We start from the raw sequence: 24,889 nt of genomic DNA, 5'->3' as shown, positions 1-24,889 counted from the left end.
CCTTAACTTGCCTCAGAGTGTCCTGGCTGCTGTGGGACTGTGGAGCTCTGCCTAACCTGTTGTTCTCCAGTGTGCTGAGTTTTGCAACACAGGAGTGTTTTTAAAATCCCCCATCATCCCCCCGCCATTTCTGGGATATTCCTCTCTGGAGAACAACTATGGTGCTTATGTCTGCTCTTGGTCATAGTTTTCACAGGTAGCAGCAGCATGAAACCGGAATGGTCACTTCTGTATTGCTCATGGGCCTCTCAGTAGCAGAGGGAAACAAATTTTGTTTTGTTACTCTTTGGGAAAGCTGTAGTCAGTAGTGGAGAAGCATTGGAGCTAATTGTCTGTAGCCTCAGGAGACTATCTTGGTTCTTATTGGAAGGATTATCTTGGTTGGTTAGTCATGAATTTCCTCAATAATAATATAAAAAAATTCCCCTCACTAATATTAATTTCTGAAATGCATTTTGGACTCATGGGCAAAATTAAAAATAGTCAAACTTTCATTTAAAAGATTGCTGCATTCCACATACGCCCCCATTTTTTCCCCTCTGTAGTTAAAGGATACAGTCTGTGTTTTATTTTACAAATCAGTTTGCCTTGGAAGCATGGAATGTGATTTGTTTTGAAAAGTAATACCCACACTTATTTTTTAAATTTGTATTTTTAGTTCATGTTATTGGTTTTCTGGCATGTATAAAGCGATTATACAAGCTCTTTTCATATTTAATCCAAAGTACTGCACAGTATTTTGTTATAATTCATTTGGAAGTGATGGTATTTCTACTGTAGCTCACGTTCTTACTACCGCAGTTTCTCCTGAGAACTGTAAAACTTGCAGTTTGGAAACACTGCACGTCTCCTTCACAGTTTCTTTTTGTATCTCATCTTTTTATGGGAATCTGTAGAACACAGAACTGAAACATAGATGTGTTCTACTGGAATTACAGTTTATTCTCTTTTAAATGACTGTATTAAAGATGTCACAAATATAGCTAAAACATGTCAGTAAAATAAACTATGTAGTAAAGGTCTCTTTCTTTCCTCAATCTTGCTTACAAAGCTTTTAGGTGAATTAAAGAGAATTTTAAAAGTAAAAATGCCTCATGTGAGAACCTCTAACACTGCTTTTAGAAGTAGTGTACAACTGCTAAAGTTAGAGATTGTAGACGCCACTGTGTTTTAGCTTGACTAAATTGCTATAAGTTGTGTGGCGTTTCTAACCTGCTCCAGAAGACTTGTTGTTATATTTGTCTTGTCATTCCTACCTTAGTAAGTGGTGTTAAGCTTGTTGAGTTATATTTAGTATGGTGTATGTTGGTCATGGAACCATTCATTTTCGAAACAAAACCTCACAGGAATACTGGTGACAGTAAGTTACATGTATCTCTGGTTTTCTTTTTTAACTTACATTCCCTCCTACGGTCTGTAGAAGGTGGAAGGTTTAACACCTTTTTAGGCGTTAAACTTTCTTGTTTCAACTCTTTTGCTTTTTATCCAGGCCTACAGTGGTACCCCACCAGCAGAAGAAAAGGAGAAGATCATTTGGGTCAGATTTGAAAATGCAGATTTAAATGGTATGGCTTCATTTTGTCTCACTTTTTTTGGTGGTTTTTGGGTTCACGTACAATAATTCAGTTGGCTTTATCAGTAAGCATTGTTGACTCAAAAAAAGGTATTTAATTTCCCTGTTCTAGAGAGAAACTAAATTCTCAGTGAATAACTAATTTTGTTCAATACCTACCAAATAGAACAAATAGGCCTTGCAACTTCAGCTAAAGGCAAACTAACACTTGCTTAGGAAGAGAGGCAAATCCCCCTGCCCCCTGCAATCCATTTCCTTTCCTTAAGGTAGTTGAAAACAAAGCATAGAACTGAATTTATTTCATCTACTGTTTGATTTCAAAGCCAGATTATTTAACTGTGAATCTAGTCCAGGCCCAGATATATTTTCAGTGGTGTGGCAGAATTCATAGTAACCTAGAAAGGAAGCGCTGTTGGGGAAAATGAGCAGGAGATTCCACGATGTCTTTCAGGGAAATAATACAGCAAAGCCACAAAATATTCTTAAAATTTAACTTGTTTATCACTTCCAGTGTATCTTAATAAATCATTGGCAAAGGCTACTGATTTAGTGCAGGCAATGGATCTCCAACCTTTTTAAGAAAAAATGGTGATTTTTACAAGCTTTTTATAAGAGTATCAAGTAGATCCCCACTTAAGATCTGAGCTGTTTTACCTGTCTATTCCAGTTACCTTTTTTTTTTTTTTGAATAAGGAAGGTTAGGGACTGAATGAGAGATGGTTGAATGCTGCTATTGGGTAGTTACTTCTTGAATTAATTGAACATCTTGGAGTTGCTTGTGGTGTGTGGTATGTGTGCTTGTCATAGCTGGGGAACTAAGGGACCTGCCTTCTGGAGAACACTGGATTTAAGTCTTTTGGCAAATTGGTGTTTCTTGTCTGCTGTCTTATTTTTCTGTCTAGAGCTCTGTGGTAAAGGCTCATTCTGGTCTCAGATGAAATAATAGCAACCATAGCCAGAGCTGTGATGGGGAATTTTCAGCCTTTCCAAGAGGCTAATAGGGAAGATTATATGTTTTCCAGCTGTTGAAATGGCACAGAGACTGGCAGTTCATAAATTCATGGTTATTAGAACTAGGAAAGACCTATCAACCTGTACATGGCATTACGTCCAACTTTAGGCTAGTTAAGGTTTGTTTGCTTATGGGTTTGTTTCCCTTGTCTGTTTATTTTTAAAAAACCTCAGGCATTCCCTCTTTAGGCTCTTTTCTACAATATAACAAAGACTCTTTAGAATATTCTTCAGAATCCTTCATATTCTGTTTAAACTTACTTTTATGCAGCCTAATCTGATTGGGCCTGAATACATCCTCTTTCACCATCCTAAATATTTCCTCTCTTTTTTTTGATGCTTACATGCTTGCAGTGAGCTTTTGTTCGTTCTGTCATGGTTGAAAATGTAGTTTTAGAGAGCTTTACTCAAGGAAAGCTTAATATTTTGATTATTATGTCCTGTAGCACTTTTCTTCCTGGGGATTTTCTTATTTTGGTAAGGTTGATGTAAAGATTAATGGTGTAGTATCTAGAAATAGTTTTGATCAGTCTGTGCGTTTGTAATTTCTGTATTTGTTAATGTTTATTTTGTTGGTCCTTTGCAAATTTTTCTCTATTTGAAAAGTTTGCCATGTTTTATTAATCATTGGAGAAAGAATTACAGTTTTTGGGGTATTTAATGACAATCCACATTGTAATCCAGAAATTTTAAATTTTAATGCTTTCTAACCTCTCTGTGAAACTTTAACAAATCTCTTCTGTTTGCCTAAAAGAATATATTTCAGTATTGCTCCAGCATAATAATTTAAACCACTTTGCTTGCTTTTACTTACGACAACTGAAACATGCATTGAGAAAACACCATCTAGTATAACTGACACCAGCCATAGTTGATCCTAACCTGTTAATAATGGCTTTGATATTTAAACCCAATTTAGATACATCAAGGAATATGGAGTTTCATGAAATACATAGCACCGGGAATGAACCACCGTTGCTACTAATGATCGGATACAGTGATGGAATGCAAGTCTGGAGCATACCTGTAAGTACAGAGTTCACTTCTGTGCCAGAGGCTTTTTTGTTTGTAATGTCGTGTTATTACTTTAATATTTTACTTTTAATTTTTCCTATAGAAGTGGGAAGAAGCAACATTTACCATCAATGTCATATGGTTTGTATGTAATATGCTTATCTTAAGATTAATACTGAGCATAGATCATGTACTTGAATCCATGTACCTTCATATTTGAGGGCTTTTTACAGATTATTTCTGTTCCGTAAATTTTCAGAGTTGAATTGGGAGTAGCGTTTGACATTATGGAATAGTTTGTATCCCAGAAAGGACAGAAGTCTCTTTAACCTACAGAAAGGAATAAGAGTGGAAAAATATGAAAATAACTTGTTTGTCCCAGGAATGCAAGTATGACAGTATTAATAGTATTTTACAATCGCGTGTTTGTCATGTACATGATTTGCAATTTTAATTTTATTAAAGTCTATGTGTGCATATGGGTTTGATTTCATGCTGTCATACACACGCCCTGCAGTTTGTGTTTGAGTGGTTTATGAGCACATGGTCTTAATTTGGGGAATTTCCCCCAAATTTCTTGAAACTATAGAATAAAGTTTAATACAGTAGGTCATAAAATTCTTAAATGAAAAAAAAAAAATTGCTCTTAACACCTTGTCCTTCAAAATAGTGTAGAGAGGATGGAGTTCTTTCCCTTTGTAAAATACATTGGTTTTTTTTAGAAATGTGTGTATTTTTTATTGCTGTATGGTCAGCTATGTAGGACGTGTTTATACACTAGTAGCTTAGACAGTATAATGGAAAATAATGTTAATTTGTACACTAAAAGTTGAGTTTCACTGGAGTGTGGGAGAGCTGGCTTTTCCCCTTGATTGCATATTGTTAGCTGGACATGAGGAAGGAAGAAACTGCTGAGCTTTTGCATTTGAAGGAGAGTTTAATAGAAATGAAGTATGACCTAGTATACTTCATTAAATTTCAATATTTAGTAACTTTTTACTAAAATTTCGGAACTTTAACCAAAATTTAGGAACATTTAAACCAAAATTTAGGAAATGTCACCTGCTCATATGTAGTGAGAAACTATGTCTAATTCTGACTTTCATGGCTTTATTTTTAATGGAGCAAAACATCTATTTGGATTGGTTTTGTATTTTATTGTTTTGGAGCAGAAATGTGTACAATGTAGCGAAGCTAGCTTGTTCACTTTTTTTTTTTAAAAATCTGTCTTCCCTGGCATGACTTTGAATGCTAAAAAATGGGTTTACGGTCTATAATTAGTTTTGTACACTATTTTGAAGACTGATCAGTTTTATATTAGTGAACAAATCAGATTATTAAATCGGTTCAGAAAGGCTTTGCTTTGTTCTTCGAAGTGTATTACAGAAAACAAACATTAGGTGTCACTAAGATACTGAGCTAAGAGAGGAAATGCAACTGCAGCAGTACCAGGAGTTATAGCACAAGTTGATCAATTAGTTAAGATACTGTGAGTAGTCACACAGACTTAAGCTAAAGAATTTTTATAAAACAGCTTACTTGATCCTGCTGAAATGTTCTTATCCAAATGAATGCATGTTTTCTGCAAAATGTGTGGAAGTATGTTGTGTTGACATGGGGCTTGTCCTGGCCACTCTGTGATAAGAAGAGCTTTGTGTCTTGCAGAGATTGTGGTTTTTGTTGGTTTTTTTTCTTTCCCCCCCCCCTCTGTGTGTGTGTATGTAACATGCCCTTGCTTTGTGGTTAGGGGAGAGTTCTGTGCATCCCTCTTAAGTGACTTTCTATGTCCGAATGAAAGAGTGTCTCTGTCAGAGCTATCTCTATCAATGCCCTTGAGAAATTTGTTGTGAAATGGGATCTTACGTGTATAAGGAAAGCAAGAATGAAAGAAGAGAGTCTCAGTTCTTCGGTACGTCAACAGATTAGCTTGGTGTAACCTGTTCTGCATTAACTGTCTGAGTTTAAACTCTTACCCCATGGTACACTGCAGTAAGCATGAAGTAATTTGATGGAGATTACTAACAAACGACAGGTTAAACTACTTTGTTTATCCGGGCTTATGCGGAGTAAGTGTGCTTACTGGTACTGTCAGGCAGGTAGTCCAAGGTAGCTTATCTGTGTTTCCTAGCAGAAAAGAAGGGTTTTCTTTGGGTTTGTGGGTGGGTTTTTTCTTTTTTTTTCTTTTTTTTTTTTTCTTTCCCTTCTTGTGTCTGAATTAGCCACAAGTTAGGCCATGGAATACCTGATGTTACCTTCTTTTTTCAGTAGGACAATACAGCCAGGTTGTCTTTTTCCCCAGTGTATTTCACTTCTTCATAATTCCTAGATTGTGATAGTATTTAATATTTTAGGAAAAATAAGAAAAAATAAATTGCAGGACAGTTTCTCTTAGTGTCATTCACTTTTTGCAGAGGTATTTTTAATGAGGGGGAGGGGGGAAGTCCAGTGAAATGGAAAAAATGCCAAATGTGGAAATATGTTACCATCCATCTTAAGAATGTCAGCTGTAGGGATATTGCATCACTTTGTCAGCCCTTCGTTTGTATATTCTGTGAAATTCTGAGATCGCATCCAGAGAGGTAAAGCTTTGACCTGTGCAATTTGTACGTGTTAGTATAATTTCAATGTTGGAATGGGTCCTTTGTTAGTAAGATGGTCTTGGAGAGTATCTCAGTTTGACAGTCTTTAACATCAATTTTAAATATCTTTTCAGAGCAGGGTTTGTATATCCAACAAATTTGGAGGTAACATAACCTGGTTTTTTCCATGTTGTTGTTTTCCATCTCATTTTTTTTGCTTACGTAGTCTGAGTAAAATAAAATCTGGCAGTCTTGTGACTGACTTAATATTTAGAGTTTATTTGGCACCACTTTTTTGTGTCCTTTTGGTATTATACAAACCTTTCTTCTTGATCTTGCTGAGTATTTAGCTTGTAATTAAGCAAGAATTTTCCAGTTAAGAAAAAACCGGATCTCTCTAGTTTAAAAACCTTTCAATCTGAAAAAGCAACAATTTGACATTTATGTGAAAATCTACTCGGTAAGGCTATTATCTGTAGCATTGTGCTTTTTATTCGTACAATTGAACCTCTATTCAGCACTTAATAAAGTAATGTGTTGCAGGCAGTCCAGTTTGTGTCTGAGTGATTATGAAGTGTTTATGACAGCTTCTAAGCTGACACTCTCCGTAATGGTGTTACATTGACTTCTAAACACCTTCGCAGTCTGCCTCCAGGAGTGTGTGTCTCTTTGCAGTCTGAGTGGTTTCACATTAACATCTCCTTGGAGTAAGATCTTTGACTACAGAAGTGTTACTTGCAAATGGAAGATACCATTAGGACTGCTTCAAAGGACTGAAATAATGTTTGGACTGCTGGGTGCTGAAGTAACGGCTGGGGTTTTGAAGTGCAGTGTCTAAATCTGTATTGCATAAGAAGCGGAAGGTGTCCATCCAAACGACTTTCCTTTGATCTTTGTTTTGAAATGGGGGTGGGAAGGTTAAAAGTGTTCTTAAAATATGCCTTGCTAAGTGGGGAGAAATCTGGGAATATACAAAAGTATGACTTGAAGTTCCTATTTGATAATTGTGCAGTGTAGTTTTGTGTTTTATTTGGAATTTGTTTTTCCCTTGCTCCTGGTTTCATGTTTCAAATACAATTGGAACTGGTTTCTGCCTAGTGTGGTTTCCAAGTATCTGTTCTAGATGTTCCTGTGCAGGGAAATGCATGTTGGCTGGTTTTGTGGCAGATAATTTTTTTTTCATTTTATGCTGGAAGCTTCAGAAGTAGAAAAATAATCTTAATTTAATGGTTCGTATTACAATTAAAAAAGAACCATCAAGCTTGAGTGGAATAAAGTAGGAGCTACCAAAGGGACCTTTTAATAACAAGAGCAGCTGTATATTTCGTGAAAAATACTTAAAGGCTGTGGTATAATGATGCTGCCACAGACTGACAGGATGCATTAGCCCATATGGTAGGTGACTTCCGTGTGGAGACCTCTGGAATGTGGAGGACTCATTGGGCAAGGATGGCATCATGCACTGCCATTTTTCTGTTGCCAGGCCTTAAATTTCTTTAAATGCTGCTGTCAATAATACTGTGATTTTTAAGTTATTAAAACTGCAGTTGTACAGCAGATGGTGTGTGTATGTGGATGTATAGATGGATGGATGTATATGGTAAGTCAGACGTGCCAGTTCCATTTTGTTTTCTCAGCTGTTCATCAAAAGCCCTGTCTGCTGGGGTTTCGATGTGGTCGTCTTAGTCCCTTTGTAATTCTTCCCCTTTTAGAACCGGGAAAAGGACTAGTCACTTATCACGTAGTAAGCTGTGATCCTTTCTCTGTCCAGACCTCCTCCTGACAGAGGGTACCGCTGTTAAGGCTTGTATTAGCCACTTGGAAAAATGTAGTGATGACCTGACCTAGTAACCCTGAAAAATGTCTAAGGACTTTACAAAACATCTATGCAAATCATTTTCTGAGGCTTTGGTTTTTTAGGCTGCAGATGCTAGCAGTATGTAAGAAGCTTTCTGGTTTTACACTCATTGAGTGACTGCAGAACTGTTGGAAGTTTTTTTTAAACTCATATTATACCCTATATCAATAGGAAAAAAAAAAGCATGTGCCACAACCTTTGAAAAGGATGTGGTGAGAGGTATTGGAAAAGTCCAGACAGCGTTCCATGTGGCTCTCCTTGGATGGGGTCAAAGCTAAAATGAAGACTTATGAAGGGTGTTTTTACTCACATTCTGCTTCCTTCCAATATTGCCTGTGGTATTCTTGTCTTTTTGTAGAAATGAAGTGATTGAAAACAAGGCAGGACTGTCCCCCAAACTAGAATTTTATAGGGAGCCTGCAGCCTGATCATGCTAAAACTCCTCAAAATGTATGATGAATAAAGTGAGAAGGTTGAGGAAACTGTAACCAAAACCATTTCTAAGCTTTCCTTGTTTTTTAAATTCCATTAGCGTTGTCATAATTTTAAATGCTATGTGCAATTTCATACTTAATTCAGTCACTAGGGTAGACATCTGTAACTTTCTTTGAGCATCTAAATTCTTATAATCTCTAGATAATTACAGAGATTTGTTTTGAATGAAAAAGCGGACTGTTGGAATTTCTAAACTAAAATTATAAAAATTGTCCTTTTACTTACAGTCCTTCTGTACTCTCTCAGTAGCAAGATGACTGGTAGTAGTCTTTAACCCAACATGATTATGTCAAGCGATATTTTGTGGTGGTATCTGTCAGTTGCTTATTGTCATATTATAACATCATATGATGGTAATCTACATCATATTTAAAACATCTATCAGAATATTTAAAAAAACCCCAAACCCTGATATCTTCCCTGCGCTCTGTGACTGTTTTTTAATATACAAGCAGTTTGCTTTTATATGGTTGCACAGTAGTTTAAACATTGAGTTTTGAACTTTGTTTCAAATTGGTGTACGTTTGACCTTTTTTTACCATGTGAAAACCATTTTCTATGGTTGGAAACTATTAGTTATCCTTAGTGTGAACAAAACTTCCTTTGTTCTGGTTTTTATGGGTGCAAACTGGTATGCTCCAAACAATAAAGCTCTGTCATCAAAAATTAACCAGTGCTCCAGATTTCTGGTCTGTCGTATTTTAACCAGTAGCTCAAGACGCCTACGTGGAGGAGAGGAGGAGTTCTTCCTCTTTCAATCTGTCATTATTGGAAGAGAGCGATGAAGATTTCATTGGGGGCCGCGTTTTGAATCGGCATGTTCTTTGCTTGCAGCCTTCCATGTAGGTCTGGGGCTTGTGGTTTGATACCAGGCGCTGGGAAAGCTGAGATGTTCTATCAGACCAGCTTGGAGCCGTCATTTTGGATCCACTCTTTCATAGAATGAGTACCTGAAGCTGCTTTTATAGCTTAATATTCAATTCTTGAAACCTGTTTGGAAATATTCTTGGCTTTTGGAATGGGAAAGAAAAACTTTTAAGAGCTTTGAAAGCTGCCACAGGGACTCGCTACTTAGCTGGATCAAATCCAAAATGGCAGCCACAGCCTAGTTTCTTCACAGGTGCTTTTTGAAGAATTTAAAGCTCTGTTTTCAGTTCATGAAATCTATTTATATTTTGTCTATGCTTATGAGACTGTGTAGCTCAAGGGACTGGTAATGGGATGTGGAGCCTTTTACTTATACTTGCCAGTCCACATCTCACCCAAACTGGCAGTGACAAAGTCATTAGCCATTTACCGATGGGGCTGGGCTTGTGTTAAATGTAGTTCCTTGTCCCACTTCAGTTCCCAGAGGAGTAAGTGTCCCATTCACAGCCAAGATTGGCTGTCTATGTTGGCTGTCTCAGGAGCGAGACAAGGCCTGAACTGGCAGGAAGATCAGACTATATAATATCTCTAGTCTGAAGATGGTGCTTTCAGTTAAAATTGATACATGTGGCCTCAGCAATGGTAGTAAAGTGTTATGTTTTATGTAGATAAATGAACGGCATTAGCATCAACCACAGTTAATGCAGAATTTTATAAGACTGCAAACAGCAGAAGCTTCTGCTGGTGGTAGTGTTAATTATAAGTCAAAGAAAATCTTGAACTCTGAAGCCATAATGCATTTTTCAATGCCAAGCAAACCAGAGGAACAACCAAGCTCTTACTAATTCAGGGCATACAACAAAGTCCAATGCCTTCTATGATTTCCTGTGTCTATAGGACAGTTATGGGCATATTATGTAAAAAAACAAACAAACAAACAAAAAAACACACCAAAAAAACCCAAAAAACAAACCCTTAAGAAAACTTATTTTATGGAGCTATGATCAATTAAGTATTGGTGTGTTAATCTGATCCCTGTTGTAGTGTCACATCCAGATTTCTTGTAAACTTTTTGGTGCTTTTTACTGAATTTGACTTTTTCTTTAAAAAAGAGATGCGAGTAGTTGGGTGGGATCTTGTATTTTCATTACAAAATCTGCAGTGGAGGTATGTCTTAGAATTTGCTCCTTTTTGGCTCCCAGGAGTCAGCAACATATAACCTGCGAAGTACATGAGCTGTACAGATGGCTGAAGTTATCTGAACGTTCACTTGCTTTTTTTCTTAATTCTACACAGTTTCCCCTTTCCTGGGAAAAAAAATCCTACACAGACTGAGAGGAAAGGACATGTTACACTGCAGTATTACACATTACAGTCATCTCCAAGCAGTTAGGAGCTAACTACCTACAAACTTGTCTTTGTCACTCTCTGATCCTGTGGCTTTGGTTAGTCCATTTAACCTTTCTTTCTGTGTTTTTCCCCCCAGTATAGAATGATAAAATAGTTATCTTTCAAATAATGAATATTAATTATTAAGAAGTAAAAGCATTATATGCATGAAAAGAGCTGGGCTGGGATTTTTCATGTTAGGTGCTGAAGTACAAATGAACTTCATTTGTATTTGTACACTTTAAGCTTTTCTTTGAAAATCTCAGCTTTAAGCTCTACCAGGTCTTGGCATCACAGGCTAAACAAACATGCTCTCTGGAGTTCAGTATATTTAAGAGCAGAAACTGAGTTAAGAAGGTTTGGCCTTCTTAGTGTATCTTACTTTTGGGACTATAACTTTATTTGAAGTAGGTTGGAGTTAGACCTAATGTGCTGGCATAGTTAAAAAGTAGAAGGTGGTGACTGAATTGGGTTGGATTTTTATATGTGAATCACTTCTTCCATACTTTTGTTATGCTAGTTCTTTTCCCTCTTGTTTTCATTCATAGCCATTGATGTGCGTACACATGTGAAACAGCATTTTCATGATTTTGGGGAAAAAATCTTTAATTGCCAATAATAATAGTTCCAAAGCCTTGTATTTTTCTTCTTCTCCATTTCCTCCTTTCCCTTTTCATAGAGCTGGTGTGTTCCGATGGATAGAAAACGTGCTGCTGTCTTCATCTCTTTTCATCTCTTTATTACTCTCTCGTTCTTTAATTTTTCTCATTTTCTGTTCAGCTGCGCTCTACTTTTTTCCAAGCTCTTCTGGATGCAGATGTTATCTATGTGCCCCCCCCCCCAACTCATGATCTGTTAAAAACAGCAAACCTTTACCGAGTTGATTTCTGATCATCATTCTGTTGTCTTGTATAGAATCTGGTCAGCAAGCTCTTCAGAGCAGAGGCCTCTAGCTGTCTCAGAGGGAGAATTAAACTTGTTTTGCAAAAGCCAGAGTACTACAATGTTGTATGTTGTTCAGATGATGCTGCTAGCTGGAAGAGGAGAATCCGCTACGATTAGAACATCTGCCTAATAAAATAAGAGCAGGCTAGACTAAGGGATTAATTCTCATACTGACTACAGTTTTAAAACTGTTGTGTCCGTCAGGAATAATTCTGATCACATCATTGACAGTAATGTTGATTCAGACCAATGTGGAACTGCTAGCCATCTGCAAAACTAAAATGGCTAAGAATGTTATTTCCCCAAGTTTGTGTAGCTTGAATGTTATTCTGGGCGTAAGATGGAAAAGCAATAGTTCATTACTTTCTGTATTTACTTACTGTTTACAGAATGACGGGCTACCTCAGTAGTAAATAGTGTTTTCAAAGTAATCTTATGAAAGACTTGTGCTTCAGTGGGGTAGGTTTCCTTCTGCCCACCTTATCTAAAGCAGTGATAATAAATAATGAGGCTCGGGGTTAAGACTGGAAGGAAGCTAAGAGTCTGAAGTACTATACTTATGATTTGTTGGTCAAACAGTAGTAGTATTTTAACTTTTTGAAGGTGTGATCTGAAGTGCAGAAAGAAATGGGAACAACTATAAAAAGGTATTTCATAAAGCTAACTTGGACTTATAGTTTATTGATTCATAAGAACCTTGTTCCAAATTCTATTCGCTTCTGATATTGTAAACTGCTTGTTTGGCAAAACTTAATGCCAATATGTTGGCTATGTTCTTAGTCTCATTACATCTGTTTTAAGTTGTTGGTTATTTGGAAATGAGCTTCATAATGTTTGCCATTTTCCTGAAGTTTGATGTTCCATATCGGATCCATTACCAGGCAGTTATGAAATTGCATTCTGACTGACCATTTACAGGAAGTCTGGAAATTCTTCTTAACAGCTTCTGGTTTAATCTTTTCAAGGTTGCCATTAGTGACAAACTTAATTAGTTTGACCCCCTATTTTTAAACATGATTTTCACACCCGGAGAATATGGAATGTACCAACATATCAAATTCTCTGATCTTTTACCACCGATGTTTGCCAGTCTTGATTGGTCAGTTAGCATTTTTCTTTGAAACATGCGCTGTGTAGAATAAATGCTTGTGTTGCAGATTCCTTGAATTTTTGTTAATTTTAGTCAGCAGTCAACCTTCAAGTCTTGTTTCTTTTAAAACATGTTTAGTCATTAATAGTAGATAGTGCTAGTATCTCATTCACTCAGTCTAAGGCATGCCTTTCTAGGGGCAGGCCATCTTTGTTGCTGTAATTTGTGTTATTCAGGATTTCTAAGATATTCTCATTTAGAGAAATTGCGGATGGTTGGTTAGAAAGGCAACGTCTTACCAACTTACTTTCTTACCTACCTTTTGTACAATGTCTTTCTACCTTCTTTCTGACCTACTAAATATATATATTTTTATAAGTATATATATTTTTTACACTGTATGCTCATAATCCATATGTTTTGCAGATCAGTGGTGAAGCTCAGGAACTCTTTTCTGTCCGCCATGGTCCAGTTCGAGCTGCACGGATTTTACCAGCTCCACAAATCAGTAAGTATATGTTTATTTGGTTCGTAATTAAGCATAACGCTTTCTTAACAGATCTTTGTCCAAATCATTGCTATAACCTGATATGTAGATTTTTCCATTCCTTTTAAACTGTCACCTTTTATAATAGCTTTCTACAAGTATTACTTACTACTTTTTTCCTCCTACTCTGTAATCCAGTGCTTTCTCCAGTTTCATCTTCAACTTTTAGCTTTGATGCTGCTTCCTTTGTAGTTTAGAGGATATCTAGGTATATCTGTGCTCAAAGATCAGTCCAGAGATGTTAACAATTCTATTTGGCAATATTTATTATCAGTATTTTATTGCTATAAAATAATATTAAAATTACTTTTTTATAGCAAGGCAGTGGCTGATAGCAGTAGATCTAGAAATTATTAATGTTCATTAAAAACTCCTGTTATAGTGCATGTAAAGTCTATTCATAATGTGATGCCCTTCTAAAATCTTAAACTCTTTAGAAGAAGGATAGTATGTGTATTTTTTGTTTTGTTTTGTTACCCATTCAGGAGCTGAAACTGAAACAATGTCAGTAAGGTAATGCAAGAAGTAGTTGATCTAAGTAATACAGTTTGTACAGAGAAAATATCCTTTTCTGATTATTTAAATATTTATGAATAAAATATCAAGTATTTTCTAAGCTGTGAAATGATCTAAATAGTCTACTGGTGCATGCATTAAGTTTAGCAATTGCAGCTTTTTATGATGTTTTTAAAATAGGCTGCTTTTCCATTCAAATAAAAGTAATGAGAAAATGTTTGTTCTAATTTGTTCCTCTTCTGCTTATTTTATGTAAACTTTATTCAAACAGTTTGACCTTTTTAGTGGTTGAACTTTTATCATGATCCCTTGAGTACCGATAGGCCCCTCCTCTCTTTTACTGCTTAAATACTGCTTTATCAAGTTCTAAGACAAGCTGCTTAGTTTGTTAAACAGGATTGTTTCGGAAATTCTGAGTTAACCCCCTGGAAGAGCTTGCTGCATAATTTAAGCAACTATGCATAAACAAGCAAATCCTTTTAAAAAATGACACGGTTCAATCTAAACACAAAATCCGATTGTAGGCTTCTTAAAGGTCTAAGATCTGTTGGTGTCCTGGCTCAGTTTTGGATTTGGCAGTGTTTTGCTTATCCACGCTCCCTGTAACTTCAACTGGGCGAGGTATTCTGTACAGCTGCTGAGTAGTATTTCTAGTTTCAATGGGTTGCCATGTTTTACTTCGGGGATGAAAAGAATGTACTTCTAGTATGAGCAAAGTTTTTTGGGATTCTGCTGGGTTACAAATGTTACTAGTATATTTTGCATTAATTAGTGAACTAAAAAATATAGCCTAAAAGCTAATTGTTTGAATTTTAATTACAAAAATAGTAAATTATAATAACTTTGAGTGTTTCGAAGAAAGTAAATGAAGAAAGTTAAAGGTTTAATAGACACATTTTATATTGTCTTAGCGATTTCCTGAGCAGAGGAATATACGAAGTATGAGTAGAGGTGGTTCTGTAACTGTTATAGGTTAAAATAATTTAAAGCAAAATACTTCACAAGCATTTTGTGCCTTTTATTCTGTTTATGGTAACACTGCATAATTCCTGATGAGCTATGTTGTTTTGCTGTCATGTGTGTCGTTAAGTAATGGATGTCTATGCCCCTTCCTCTCTCAAAGGAAAAAAGAGGAGAAAGAAGTGTAAATGAAAATGAAGTAAATTAATTGAAGGACCTATAAGTTCTGTTTTTTCTGATAGCAAAATAGTGCTTTCTGATTTTTCAATCTAGTAAGTTACACTGCTTATGAACTCCTTCAAGCACTTACTCTCTGTCTCTAAATTGCATATATTTAGCATCTGACAATGATAGTTGTTACATTAGAAAACTATTCAAATTAGCTCATATTAAATTAAGTCAACCCTTTTAAAAACATGTTTTGGTCTCTTTTTACATGGCTTGGTTTAAATAAATCTTTGATTAAAAGTACATGAATGTATCATTGACCAGTATCTGGAATCAGATAAAAGTAAAACTGTAATAAGAGGCCTTAGATAACTAACACATGAGCTTTAATGATTCAGAACAAAATAAAAGGAATTTGTAAAGGAGAAGCTGATTACCATCAGTACGCTCAAATGCTATTTTACTGTAAAGCTGTAAAAAGGGAATTATTGAAAATAGGACTCTCTTGGTGGATGGATTTGGCACGTTCCTAGAAACAGATCTTAGTTTGTGATAAGAAGCTCATTCCCAGGTGTGAAAGGAAAGCTCATGGTTTTAACTTGGTGACTTTACAGTAGCAGAACTTAATAGTTTGTCAACTATTTTGTTAAAATACTATACTCCTTTGATGTTAGATCCTCTGCTGCATCATGTGCTTCATAGCATAACAAAGCATTGTTTCAAAAGAGTTATTTCATACAGGCTTATTTCATGCAGGCCTATTGCAAAGGAGGCCTCCTCAAATCTGATTTAGCCAGGTTATAAGTGGTCCTAGTAGCAGGAACATGGTGCAGTATCTGGAGCTGGCCTTGCTTGCTGCCAACTCAGATCCGGTGAGGTTTATTAGTTCAGGCTCTGTGCCATGCTAGAGCAGTTAAATGGCTCCTGGAACTGTTCTGACCTGGCAGCTATACTGCAATGTTCGTGCAGAGTTTTGTCTGAGCTAACAAACCAGGCAACACCTGACCTGGCCCAGCACTGCAGCACTTTGATGTCTCGGTGTCCGTGGCATGGTTGGTCTGCAGCCTGGATAAGACGTCCGTAAAGAATCGAGAGATTTCTGTAAATAACACTGAAAAAGGTAGATATTCTCTGTCCACAGAGAAAAGGTAATATCTACTGTTGCCTTCAACAGTAGATATGGCGTTGATTATTTTCTACAGCTTCCAATACAAATGGCCTTTTTGGAGACTGTAATTTTACACTGTGACCAAATTTTGGCTTAAAAGAAGAGATAAAGTTGCATAACTAATATTCCGTATATGAGAACATCTCTGTCTGGATGCTGTCAGTCTTAGAAATAAGAATACTAAGTCCTGGCACTTTGCGCACCACATGCTGCATTATCTGCTGAGCCGTCTGGTTGGCACAGCTTTTTAACTCGCCTAGCGCTTCTTCGCTTTCAAATCTGTATGCTGATTGAGTTTAGTACTTACTTTATGTATTCAGGTGCCTGGTTTGCTGGGCTCTGGATTTCTCTGTCTCTTCAGCTAAAACAAGCATGCAAAGATGTGTTTGAAGACAAATTGATGCGACTTTGTGATTATTAGAAGAGAGAAAATATTAAGTGGTAGATACAAAACAAAGCTGGAACTAAGCTGGTTAAATTTAGCTACCGTTCTCTGTGAAGAGGAAACTACAGTTGGGAACATGATTGGAGTTAATGATAGTGGGAGAACCAAGCAAAAAGCAGGGTGTATTACCTCCCTCCTCCATTTTATATGATTCAAATTTGTGATGTCCTCACTACTGCTCAGGTTACTCTGTATTGGGCTTCCTCTCATGCAATACCTAATGGCTCTATTTAGCCCCACTAACCTAATTATTCATATTCTTTGTTCAACATGTTTTCTAATTTTTCACCACTTCCTCTAGATGATGCCTTTCTCATTTTTCTGAGGTAACTGACTGCATGATACATACTTGTAGAATTGAAATGATACTGAGTTTGAGTTCTGTGTATTATTAAGTATTCTGTCTTGGATATTCCTACATTTGTCTTGTGCTTTTTCTCTTTTGATTAGCATTTCTGTGATATTTATAGAAACATTAAAAATATTACTTGGGTTTTCTGTCGTAGTTGTATGTTCTTTGACCTGTGAAGTCACGATTAAAACAGATTCAGAACTCTCACGGTATTTTAAAAAATGTGTTGTTTGAGGTCCATTGCATCTCTACTTCTGAATCAGTGCTAAGGAAATAATACATTTACTTCAGATAGCTTTGCTATTCTTTTTCCTACGAAATCAGAATATTGCTGCTTTCTGGAATGGGTTAGTGCCACTGTCTCCCATTTTTCATTACTTATCCCAGGTCGTTTTACAAAACCCTGGCCAAATACCTGCTTTCTGCCTTGTGCTATCCTATTTAATAAGGTAGGCTTGCATAGTTTAAAAGTCGATCAAGAAACTAGGAAAAGTAGCAGGAATAGCATTGTGTGTGGTAATTCATGGTTAAAGGGTACATGATGACAGGCTTGTGTGTTGAAGTTTAGATCAGTCGTCGTCTGTAAAACCTATTTCCATGTCTCAGCATTATGAAAATAAATTCCTCCAGTGAACTGAATTAATTTATTGCCATTTTCTAGATTATGCTGCTTGCAGAAAAGATGATCTAATAGTCCTACATCTCTCAATGAATTTGACTGCTTAGCCAAATTGACTGATAAGGAAAAAAAAAGCAAATAAGAAAGGAAATAAAAGAAAGAAATCAGAGGTACTATGTTTAAAACAACTATGAACTATGGATGAAGGGTTGAAAACTAGAATTAACATGAAAAGCTGAAATTAATTGGGACGCAGAGTAGTTTGGCATTTGAAAACCTAAAAGTGTTAAAAGTTTAAATTTTGCAGCAGATTTATCTCTGTACTCTACTACTTACGTCTTTGATTTTGGTAAAATAAAATTTGAACCTCAAAAGCTAACTCAGCTTTATGTGCAGGTATGCTTAAAAGAACTATAATATTTAGGTTGCTTTCTAAAGGAAGGCAGATGTGAGTTTTGTATATATTCAACCACTTGGGTGGCTTAGTGGTTTTAAGTCCCTGAAGGCCAAAGTAATTGCATAGTATGTGTAGTAGGGGAACTAGCCCTACAAGCTGAACAAGCAGTAGCAGTTGGTAGCTAGATTTGGATTGGTGTAAGTGGGTCATGCAGGTGTGCATTTAAGTTTTTTGGTGTTTTGCAACTGTTATGCGGGTTGTTATGGTATAATGAATGTTAATGTATGTGGATTATAGAAATTACAGAACAGAATTCTCGAGCATAGCAAGTAAGCCTTTTATAGATATTATAGGGAAGGATTTTGGAGCACGACATTTTAAAATACTAATTTCTTTGAAGCTGTGTGGACTGACTTGTATGCTACCATTTCAATTCTGGCCACATCACGTCAATGCTTTAGACCATTAGACCTTAAACTTTCACCATGTTAGACTGATAGGTATTTTAAGTTTTTCAAACAACTTTAAATCCAAATAAAATATTTCTATCTGTCTCTAATTAATGTGTGACTCTAGAAACATTTATCTCCAGCAAATGTTTCAAGGTCATATTTTTGTTTTTTTCATATAGAAGCTACATAGTTATCAGAGAATAAAACCTTGGTGCTGTGCAGAAGAAAAAACAGCTTTCTGTAAACATGCATAGCTCTGTCTCTTTGACAGAATTGCCAAGATAATGTTCTCCAGCCACCGTTGCTTCTTGCAACGTTGCTGTCTTATAATCTTAGACATGGGAGGATGGAATGGGCTGGGGAGGCAGTAGATGTGGAAATCAACTGGAGTTGAAGGGGTTCTAGGGTGATAACTTTTGGGGGATGTTAAGAAACCAGTATGATGGTGCAAGTATTGGAGGGGGACTTTGAAACTTGAGATGTCTGGGTGACGCTAGGAGTTCAGGGAGATAGAATAATATGATGCTTATGGTCTAGAACATTAATCCTAAAGGAGCACCTGAAGGTCTGGGATGAGGACCGCAGTCGCAGCGCCGTTGATCAGGCGTGATATTGAGTAATGCAGTTAGAGCTTATCTGTGCAGGAAATGGAGCGTTTATAGATGCTACCCTGAAGCAGAGAAAGGAATTCACACACTGTTTTTAGGACTGACTCGAGCCTCTTCACTTCTGTTTCAAGTAGCACATATGCTTTTTTGCATTTGTGTTCAATAAGAAAGCAAACACAAAATGCTAGTGATTAAGAAATGTTAAGAAATACTTTTTTTTTTTTTAATTCCCTTCTTCCCCCCCACCCCGGCCCCTACCCCAAAAAGAAGCAGCCCAGTAGAGAGTAAAAACCATACATAGTGAATGCCAGCCATTTGGTCTAATGCATTTCCAGGTACTGGTCGACTACTACACTGACATGGGGCAGGACCACAAATGCAACACAATTTTCAAGTAACAGATAGAAGTAAGAGGGGTGTAATTGAACAGGAGATGCACTGCATTATTAAGTGGCTGTGATGGAACTTGATCAGTGGAATTACATACCAGAAAAATATACTCCATCATGCATATATGCTATTGCTGAATAGGTCAGAATTTGACATTTATACAGTGCATTTCTTACTCAAGGGAAATGAGGGTACTTTTCATGGTTTTGAGTAGCTTTTGAGTTCCTGTGAAAATCACTGGGGTTTCATTTTTATTCTTCGAAAAGGTGTGCTGCTGCTGTCATTACTATTATTATTGGCATTATTGAGAGGCCTTAGCAGGCCCAAGAGATACCTATTCACAGTTTCATCAGAAGTACAGTACATAAGCTGCTTTGAGCTTATGTGTAGATAACCTTCTGACTTCATAAAGTTCTAAATGTTGATTTGTATGAAATTTCATTTAGCCACAGATATTTTTTTTCAGTTTTAAGTATAGTGACTGAAGTTAGATTTTTTTTTAAAAAAACATGTATCGTTTAGCTAAATGGAGCTGTAGATAAGGTGGTGCCTTGTTGGCAGGAAGGACAGTTTTCATTACTTTAATTGTGTGATTTGTCAGGATTTTCAGCTTTTTATAAATGCTGTAGTGTTATATGACAGAATTAAAAGGATTTAGAATAAAAGGAGTTTAAGAAAAAGACTTTGCAACAGGATTTCAGTACTTTTTGTATTTGAGGGATTTAGCTAGCTGTTTTTCATTTCAATCATCCTGCTGCATTTTGTTAAACACTGTGTGTGGAGCAGGTGTGTACAACGTCAGTATATCGCACATGCAAATAAACATAATTTTACAAATAAAAATTAATCCACTATAACTTGGAAGATTAAATCCCACCACAGAACTAGGAAGGGTTGCTGACTCCATTAAGCATTGCAGAGTGCAACACATGTCGCTTTTTGCAATCTCATGAATGGGACCGCTATTAACCTGATTTAATGCCCTGCAGAGTCCTCAAAATAATGATCCTTTTCTACAATATTAATATTTACATTCTGAAAGTATATATTTGAAGTAGAAAATGGATTTTTTTTTTTTAAATCAGGACCTTGGTTATTACAGACTGAAATCAGAAGTTTAAGCACCTATTGTACAAATTTTGCAAATCTGTATTGTGGGTATTAAAAACTGGTATTCCTTTTGATTTTCTGCAGTTGTTTCCCTGTATTCCCTACCACCTTTCTTCCCCTTGCTCCCCCTTCCTTGTCGTTAAACTTAGAACCAGACCATAAAGAAACATATGAATTCATGTCTCTAATATATCCTAGTTAAAAAAAAAAAAAGAAAAGAAGTATAGTTAAATACTTAAGGTAAAATCCTGGCTCCACTTAAATCAATGTCAGAACTCCTGGTAGTCAGCATTTCACCCTTAATGCTGAGAGACTAGCTAAGTGAACAGAAACAAATGGAGTTCATCTGTTACTTGTATTGAAGAAAACAAATTGGTTGCCAGATTCTTAAGAAGACTATATGTTTCATTTATCAATTTACAGGTCAGTACATACAGTACAGGTATGACTCATAAAAGACCTTGAAATAATAGGAATAAAAGGAAAATACATTTGGCTGTTTTAGGTTACTTGTAATGCTATTGTTGACGGTGAAATTATTGATGTGACCCATTTGACTTTATAAATACCCAAATGTGTAGGAGGGAAGACTTATCCTTGTACAGATGAGAGTACTGAACAGTTTTTGTTACAAATTAATTGCGTGTACCTGAGTTATTAATAATTAACAGAGACTGTTATGTGAAAATGTATATTGTTAATTGTTGTGCCTTTCTGAATAATTGATTTAGTGCAGGTACACCACTATTTGTGAATTAAATTTTGAACAGACTATATCACTAATATTCTTTATAGATCAAAGGGTTTGGTATATAATGGAGGAAAAAAAATAATTCCATTATTCACCACACACATACGTACCTATAGATAGATAATTAAAAAGGCAAAGGTTGAAAGAAAATGGAGGAAATTTAGTAGTGTTGTTGTTGGTTGTTCTTCAGTTCTTTCAGTTGGGTAGAAACATACTCTGGAATTTAGTAAAACTGCTCACAAGTAGAAGAGAGATTTTTGACTCAATTTTAGTTTCATTTCTGTTTACGTAGCAATAAGGCAAAGTTTTCACAACTTTTAAAATCCCATTTTAAGAAGTGTGGCGTATTTAACAATTTGATGGTTCTGGAGTCAAGGTGTGACTGCGATTTGGAAAGACGAAAGGCTGGTTTTAACTGCCTAGCTCTGGTGTCTGCGGTGGCGGCAGCACGCGTGGACCCCGGGGCAGGCAGGGCTGTCTCAGCAGCTGAATCGGAGCAGAGGACAAGCCCACGCTGAACTCTGCTGCTGGGGCTGCGCTGGTGTTACCTGGGGAAGCTCATCCTAGAAGTAGATCGGATACGTTGTTAGAGTCGTGTTTTCACTTTGAGCAAACAGCAGGCATAGCCTGAGTCTCACTGGAAGTCGTTGGAGGTTGCTTTCTTAAAGGCTTAAATCGCTTGGTGGCAGAACTTATTGAAGACTGTTTTGAATTTCATCTTGTATTTTCTTAGGCACGGAGCATGGGCTGTAAGCATGGCTGTGCTGTGGGCGAACGCTAGCAGCCCAGCTTGTCATGTGCTCAAGAGAGTGGCTGCTCTTACGCTGCTGCGCTCTTATGGTTAACACTCTTACACTCCACTTATACCTCAGTAGAATAAATTGGAAACCAATGTGGGAAACCCACGCAGAGCTGGTGACAGCCTTATTACAGGCAACTTTTGTAAAACAATGAAAAGTGAGCAAGTGTTACTTGTTACAGTTACAGAGTCCTTAACCCCAACTGACATGAATAGAAAATAACTCCAAAATCCTGGCCGGATTTTGCTACTTGTTTTGTTACTCATTGCTGTCTCTTTCAAGAACAGTTCTTCCAGTGTTCATGACTCTGCCTGTTATTTGTATTTCTATCACTAATCTTGTACAGGCTGTATTATGTATTTTGTATTATGTATTCAATATCCTTCCAATATATCGGGCCCCCACAACATACATACCTGGACCTTGAAAGGTAACACAAGCAGTACATAGTGATTTGCTTTTTCTTTTTTTGTTTTCCCTCCTATTAGGTGCTCAGAAATGTGATAATTTTTCTGAGAAGCGGCCTCTTCTTGGTGTGTGCAAAAGCATTGGATCTTCTGGGTAAGAATATTTCTCGTGAATAAAGTCTTATATATAAATTGTAATGTCATGTAAAAAACCCAGTAGATTACATCTTTAAAGCTCTATTCCCTTTTTTCTCATGGGATAACACTGTGAGGTGCTTTTAAAGTTTTTTTCAGTGTGTCAGCACGCATTTGCCTATGACTTAGGCTTTTTAAAAGGAATAAAAAAGAGACTCTTGATATAAAATAGATTAAGAGGTATTTTAAGTTTATTTTGATCTCAGTGTAATCACAATTTTATGATTAGCCTTTTCTGATATTAATCCTGGTCAGAATTATTTACTGAGAAGTGTCTAAAGCAATCTCTGTGTCTTAAAAAGTAATTAAAAGATGCTTTCAAGCAGCAGTCATATACCAAATTAATTACAAGCACCAAGCAATTTCATTGTTACAGCCACTCACTGTTTATTAGCAAAATACATGTTAAATCTACCTCTTTGATTTAGAAAAATAAGTTAACAGTCTTGTCTTGTGCTCTCTGGACAGTATTGTTGTATCACCCCTCTTATAAAAGAGGGCCCTAAGATATTTTATGTCTGTTTGATGTGTTGATTTGGACGATGCAAAGGTTTTATAGCTATACCTACAGGAAAATATGTGCTTTTCAAGGGTAATCCTCTACACAGCAACTGAAAGGCTAAACAGTTGAAGTAAATCTTCTTACAGTAGTAAGACTAATTCTGTGCCGCACCTTTTTCAATTAAGAATTTAATCACACTGGGTGTGGAGGAAGACTATCAAATCTCTAAGTTTCTCTGTATGTATTATTCTTGTGTTAAAGTAGAATGTTAATGTTACCTGTCTTAAATGTTTAAAACAAAAACCATGTAGGGTAGAGAAGTGAAATGTCTTTCTATTGATGTGTTTACAACTTGCAAAACTGTTTACAGTGCCTTTTCTCCTTCCCCATCCCACAAGTGTATGTAATCTTGTGAATTCTAAGTAAGAGTGCATATAACCGGTGATGCAAATACTGCTCTTGTAGGACTTTCTGCCTTAATCCAAACAGTGTATTTATATACATGAAGGATATGTTGGATGGAAAAAACTTTCCTTCATACCTTTGCTTTAGAAGCTGAGGTATCTGAGAAATGACCAAACTATAAGGATGGTTATTTTCACTGTGTTAATTGTATTCCTCAGTTAATGGGAAATACTCCAAAGTTACTGGTAGTTTCTGCTTTTCTAAAAAAAAAAAAAAAAAAAAGCTCGAGTGTTTTCAAAATGAATGGATAGGTTTGTGTTGCTACTTATCAGTACTTAAATATCTGCAGATAGAAGATTTTAAATCAGGCTTTCCGCTGTGACCAGAAGACTAGCACATCATTAAAAAAAGGAGGCTGTGCTACAGGCTCTTGTTTACCCATTTAATAAAGAACCAGTTTGAAGGTTTACCACCATGAGCAACAGAAAATTCTGAAACACTTTTCTACATTTACTGTTCATTGCAAGTTACTTTTGCAAGAGTCTTTGCAAATTAGCTATTTTGTCAATAGCTTTCAGATTAAGAGTTCTCTGATAGTTTGCCCTCAACTGGAGTCACACTCCTTTTAAATTGGCTCAGGTGTCACACTTGTGTTTTCTTCTGTTACATTCATAGATCATTTGATTACATTTCTGTAATGATTGTTATGCATAAAGAAGAATTTGTGTAGAACACTAAAATAGCTGTGTCACGAATGGCCTCTGAAGCTGAATGACCATTTTAGTTATGTTCTTAACTTGGGGTTTTGTGCTTAACGTTGTTTCCTATATATCTTAATGGTGGTGGACAGACAAAACACCTTGTTTAATCATGTATCTGAAGAAAATACTACATTTATTCTAGAGGATTTATTCCGAAGCACTTGATATTTTCACTACAGTGATCTCTTCACCTACTTTGGAGATTATGCTTGGCTATGGCATGAAATACTGCAGCTGTCAGCACACTACTGAAACTGTGCAGGGAATAGGAGGCCTATTCTGTCTACTGAAATGGCAGGTGAAATAGTCAGTGAAATGATGTAGCACTGGCACTAACATACTTCCCATTGAACACAAAGGTAAACGGAGCGTCTAAAAGACTGAATGATTTTCTCAAAGGCAACTAGTCCAAAGCAGATCCAGAAGTGAAATCCAAGTCTTCAACACACAATCTGTTATGCTGATACATTAAACTACATCTTCTTTCTTTAATATAAACTGAATGAGATGGGACA

General features: G+C 36.4%; 1 protein-coding gene across 13 annotated transcripts in view; it reads left to right on the top strand.

Moving 5' to 3' along the window:
- The window catches only part of BCAS3 (BCAS3 microtubule associated cell migration factor), a 375,222-nt gene that overhangs the window by 5,106 nt on the left and 345,227 nt on the right, over window positions 1-24,889 (top strand). For all 13 annotated transcript variants that reach the window (XM_072882059.1, XM_072882067.1, XM_072882058.1 and 10 more), the window contains exons 4-7: window positions 1,490-1,565; window positions 3,504-3,610; window positions 13,248-13,329; window positions 22,593-22,665. In XM_072882059.1, the coding sequence (XP_072738160.1) occupies window positions 1,490-1,565; window positions 3,504-3,610; window positions 13,248-13,329; window positions 22,593-22,665 (338 nt within the window). The remainder of the gene's footprint in view (window positions 1-1,489; window positions 1,566-3,503; window positions 3,611-13,247; window positions 13,330-22,592; window positions 22,666-24,889) is intronic.

This window comes from Ciconia boyciana, chromosome 17 (assembly GCF_034638445.1).
Source record: "Ciconia boyciana chromosome 17, ASM3463844v1, whole genome shotgun sequence".
NCBI classification, from domain to species: Eukaryota; Metazoa; Chordata; class Aves; order Ciconiiformes; family Ciconiidae; genus Ciconia; species Ciconia boyciana.
Note: the sequence above shows the minus strand (reverse complement) of the source record. Positions and strands in the feature narration are given on the sequence as shown.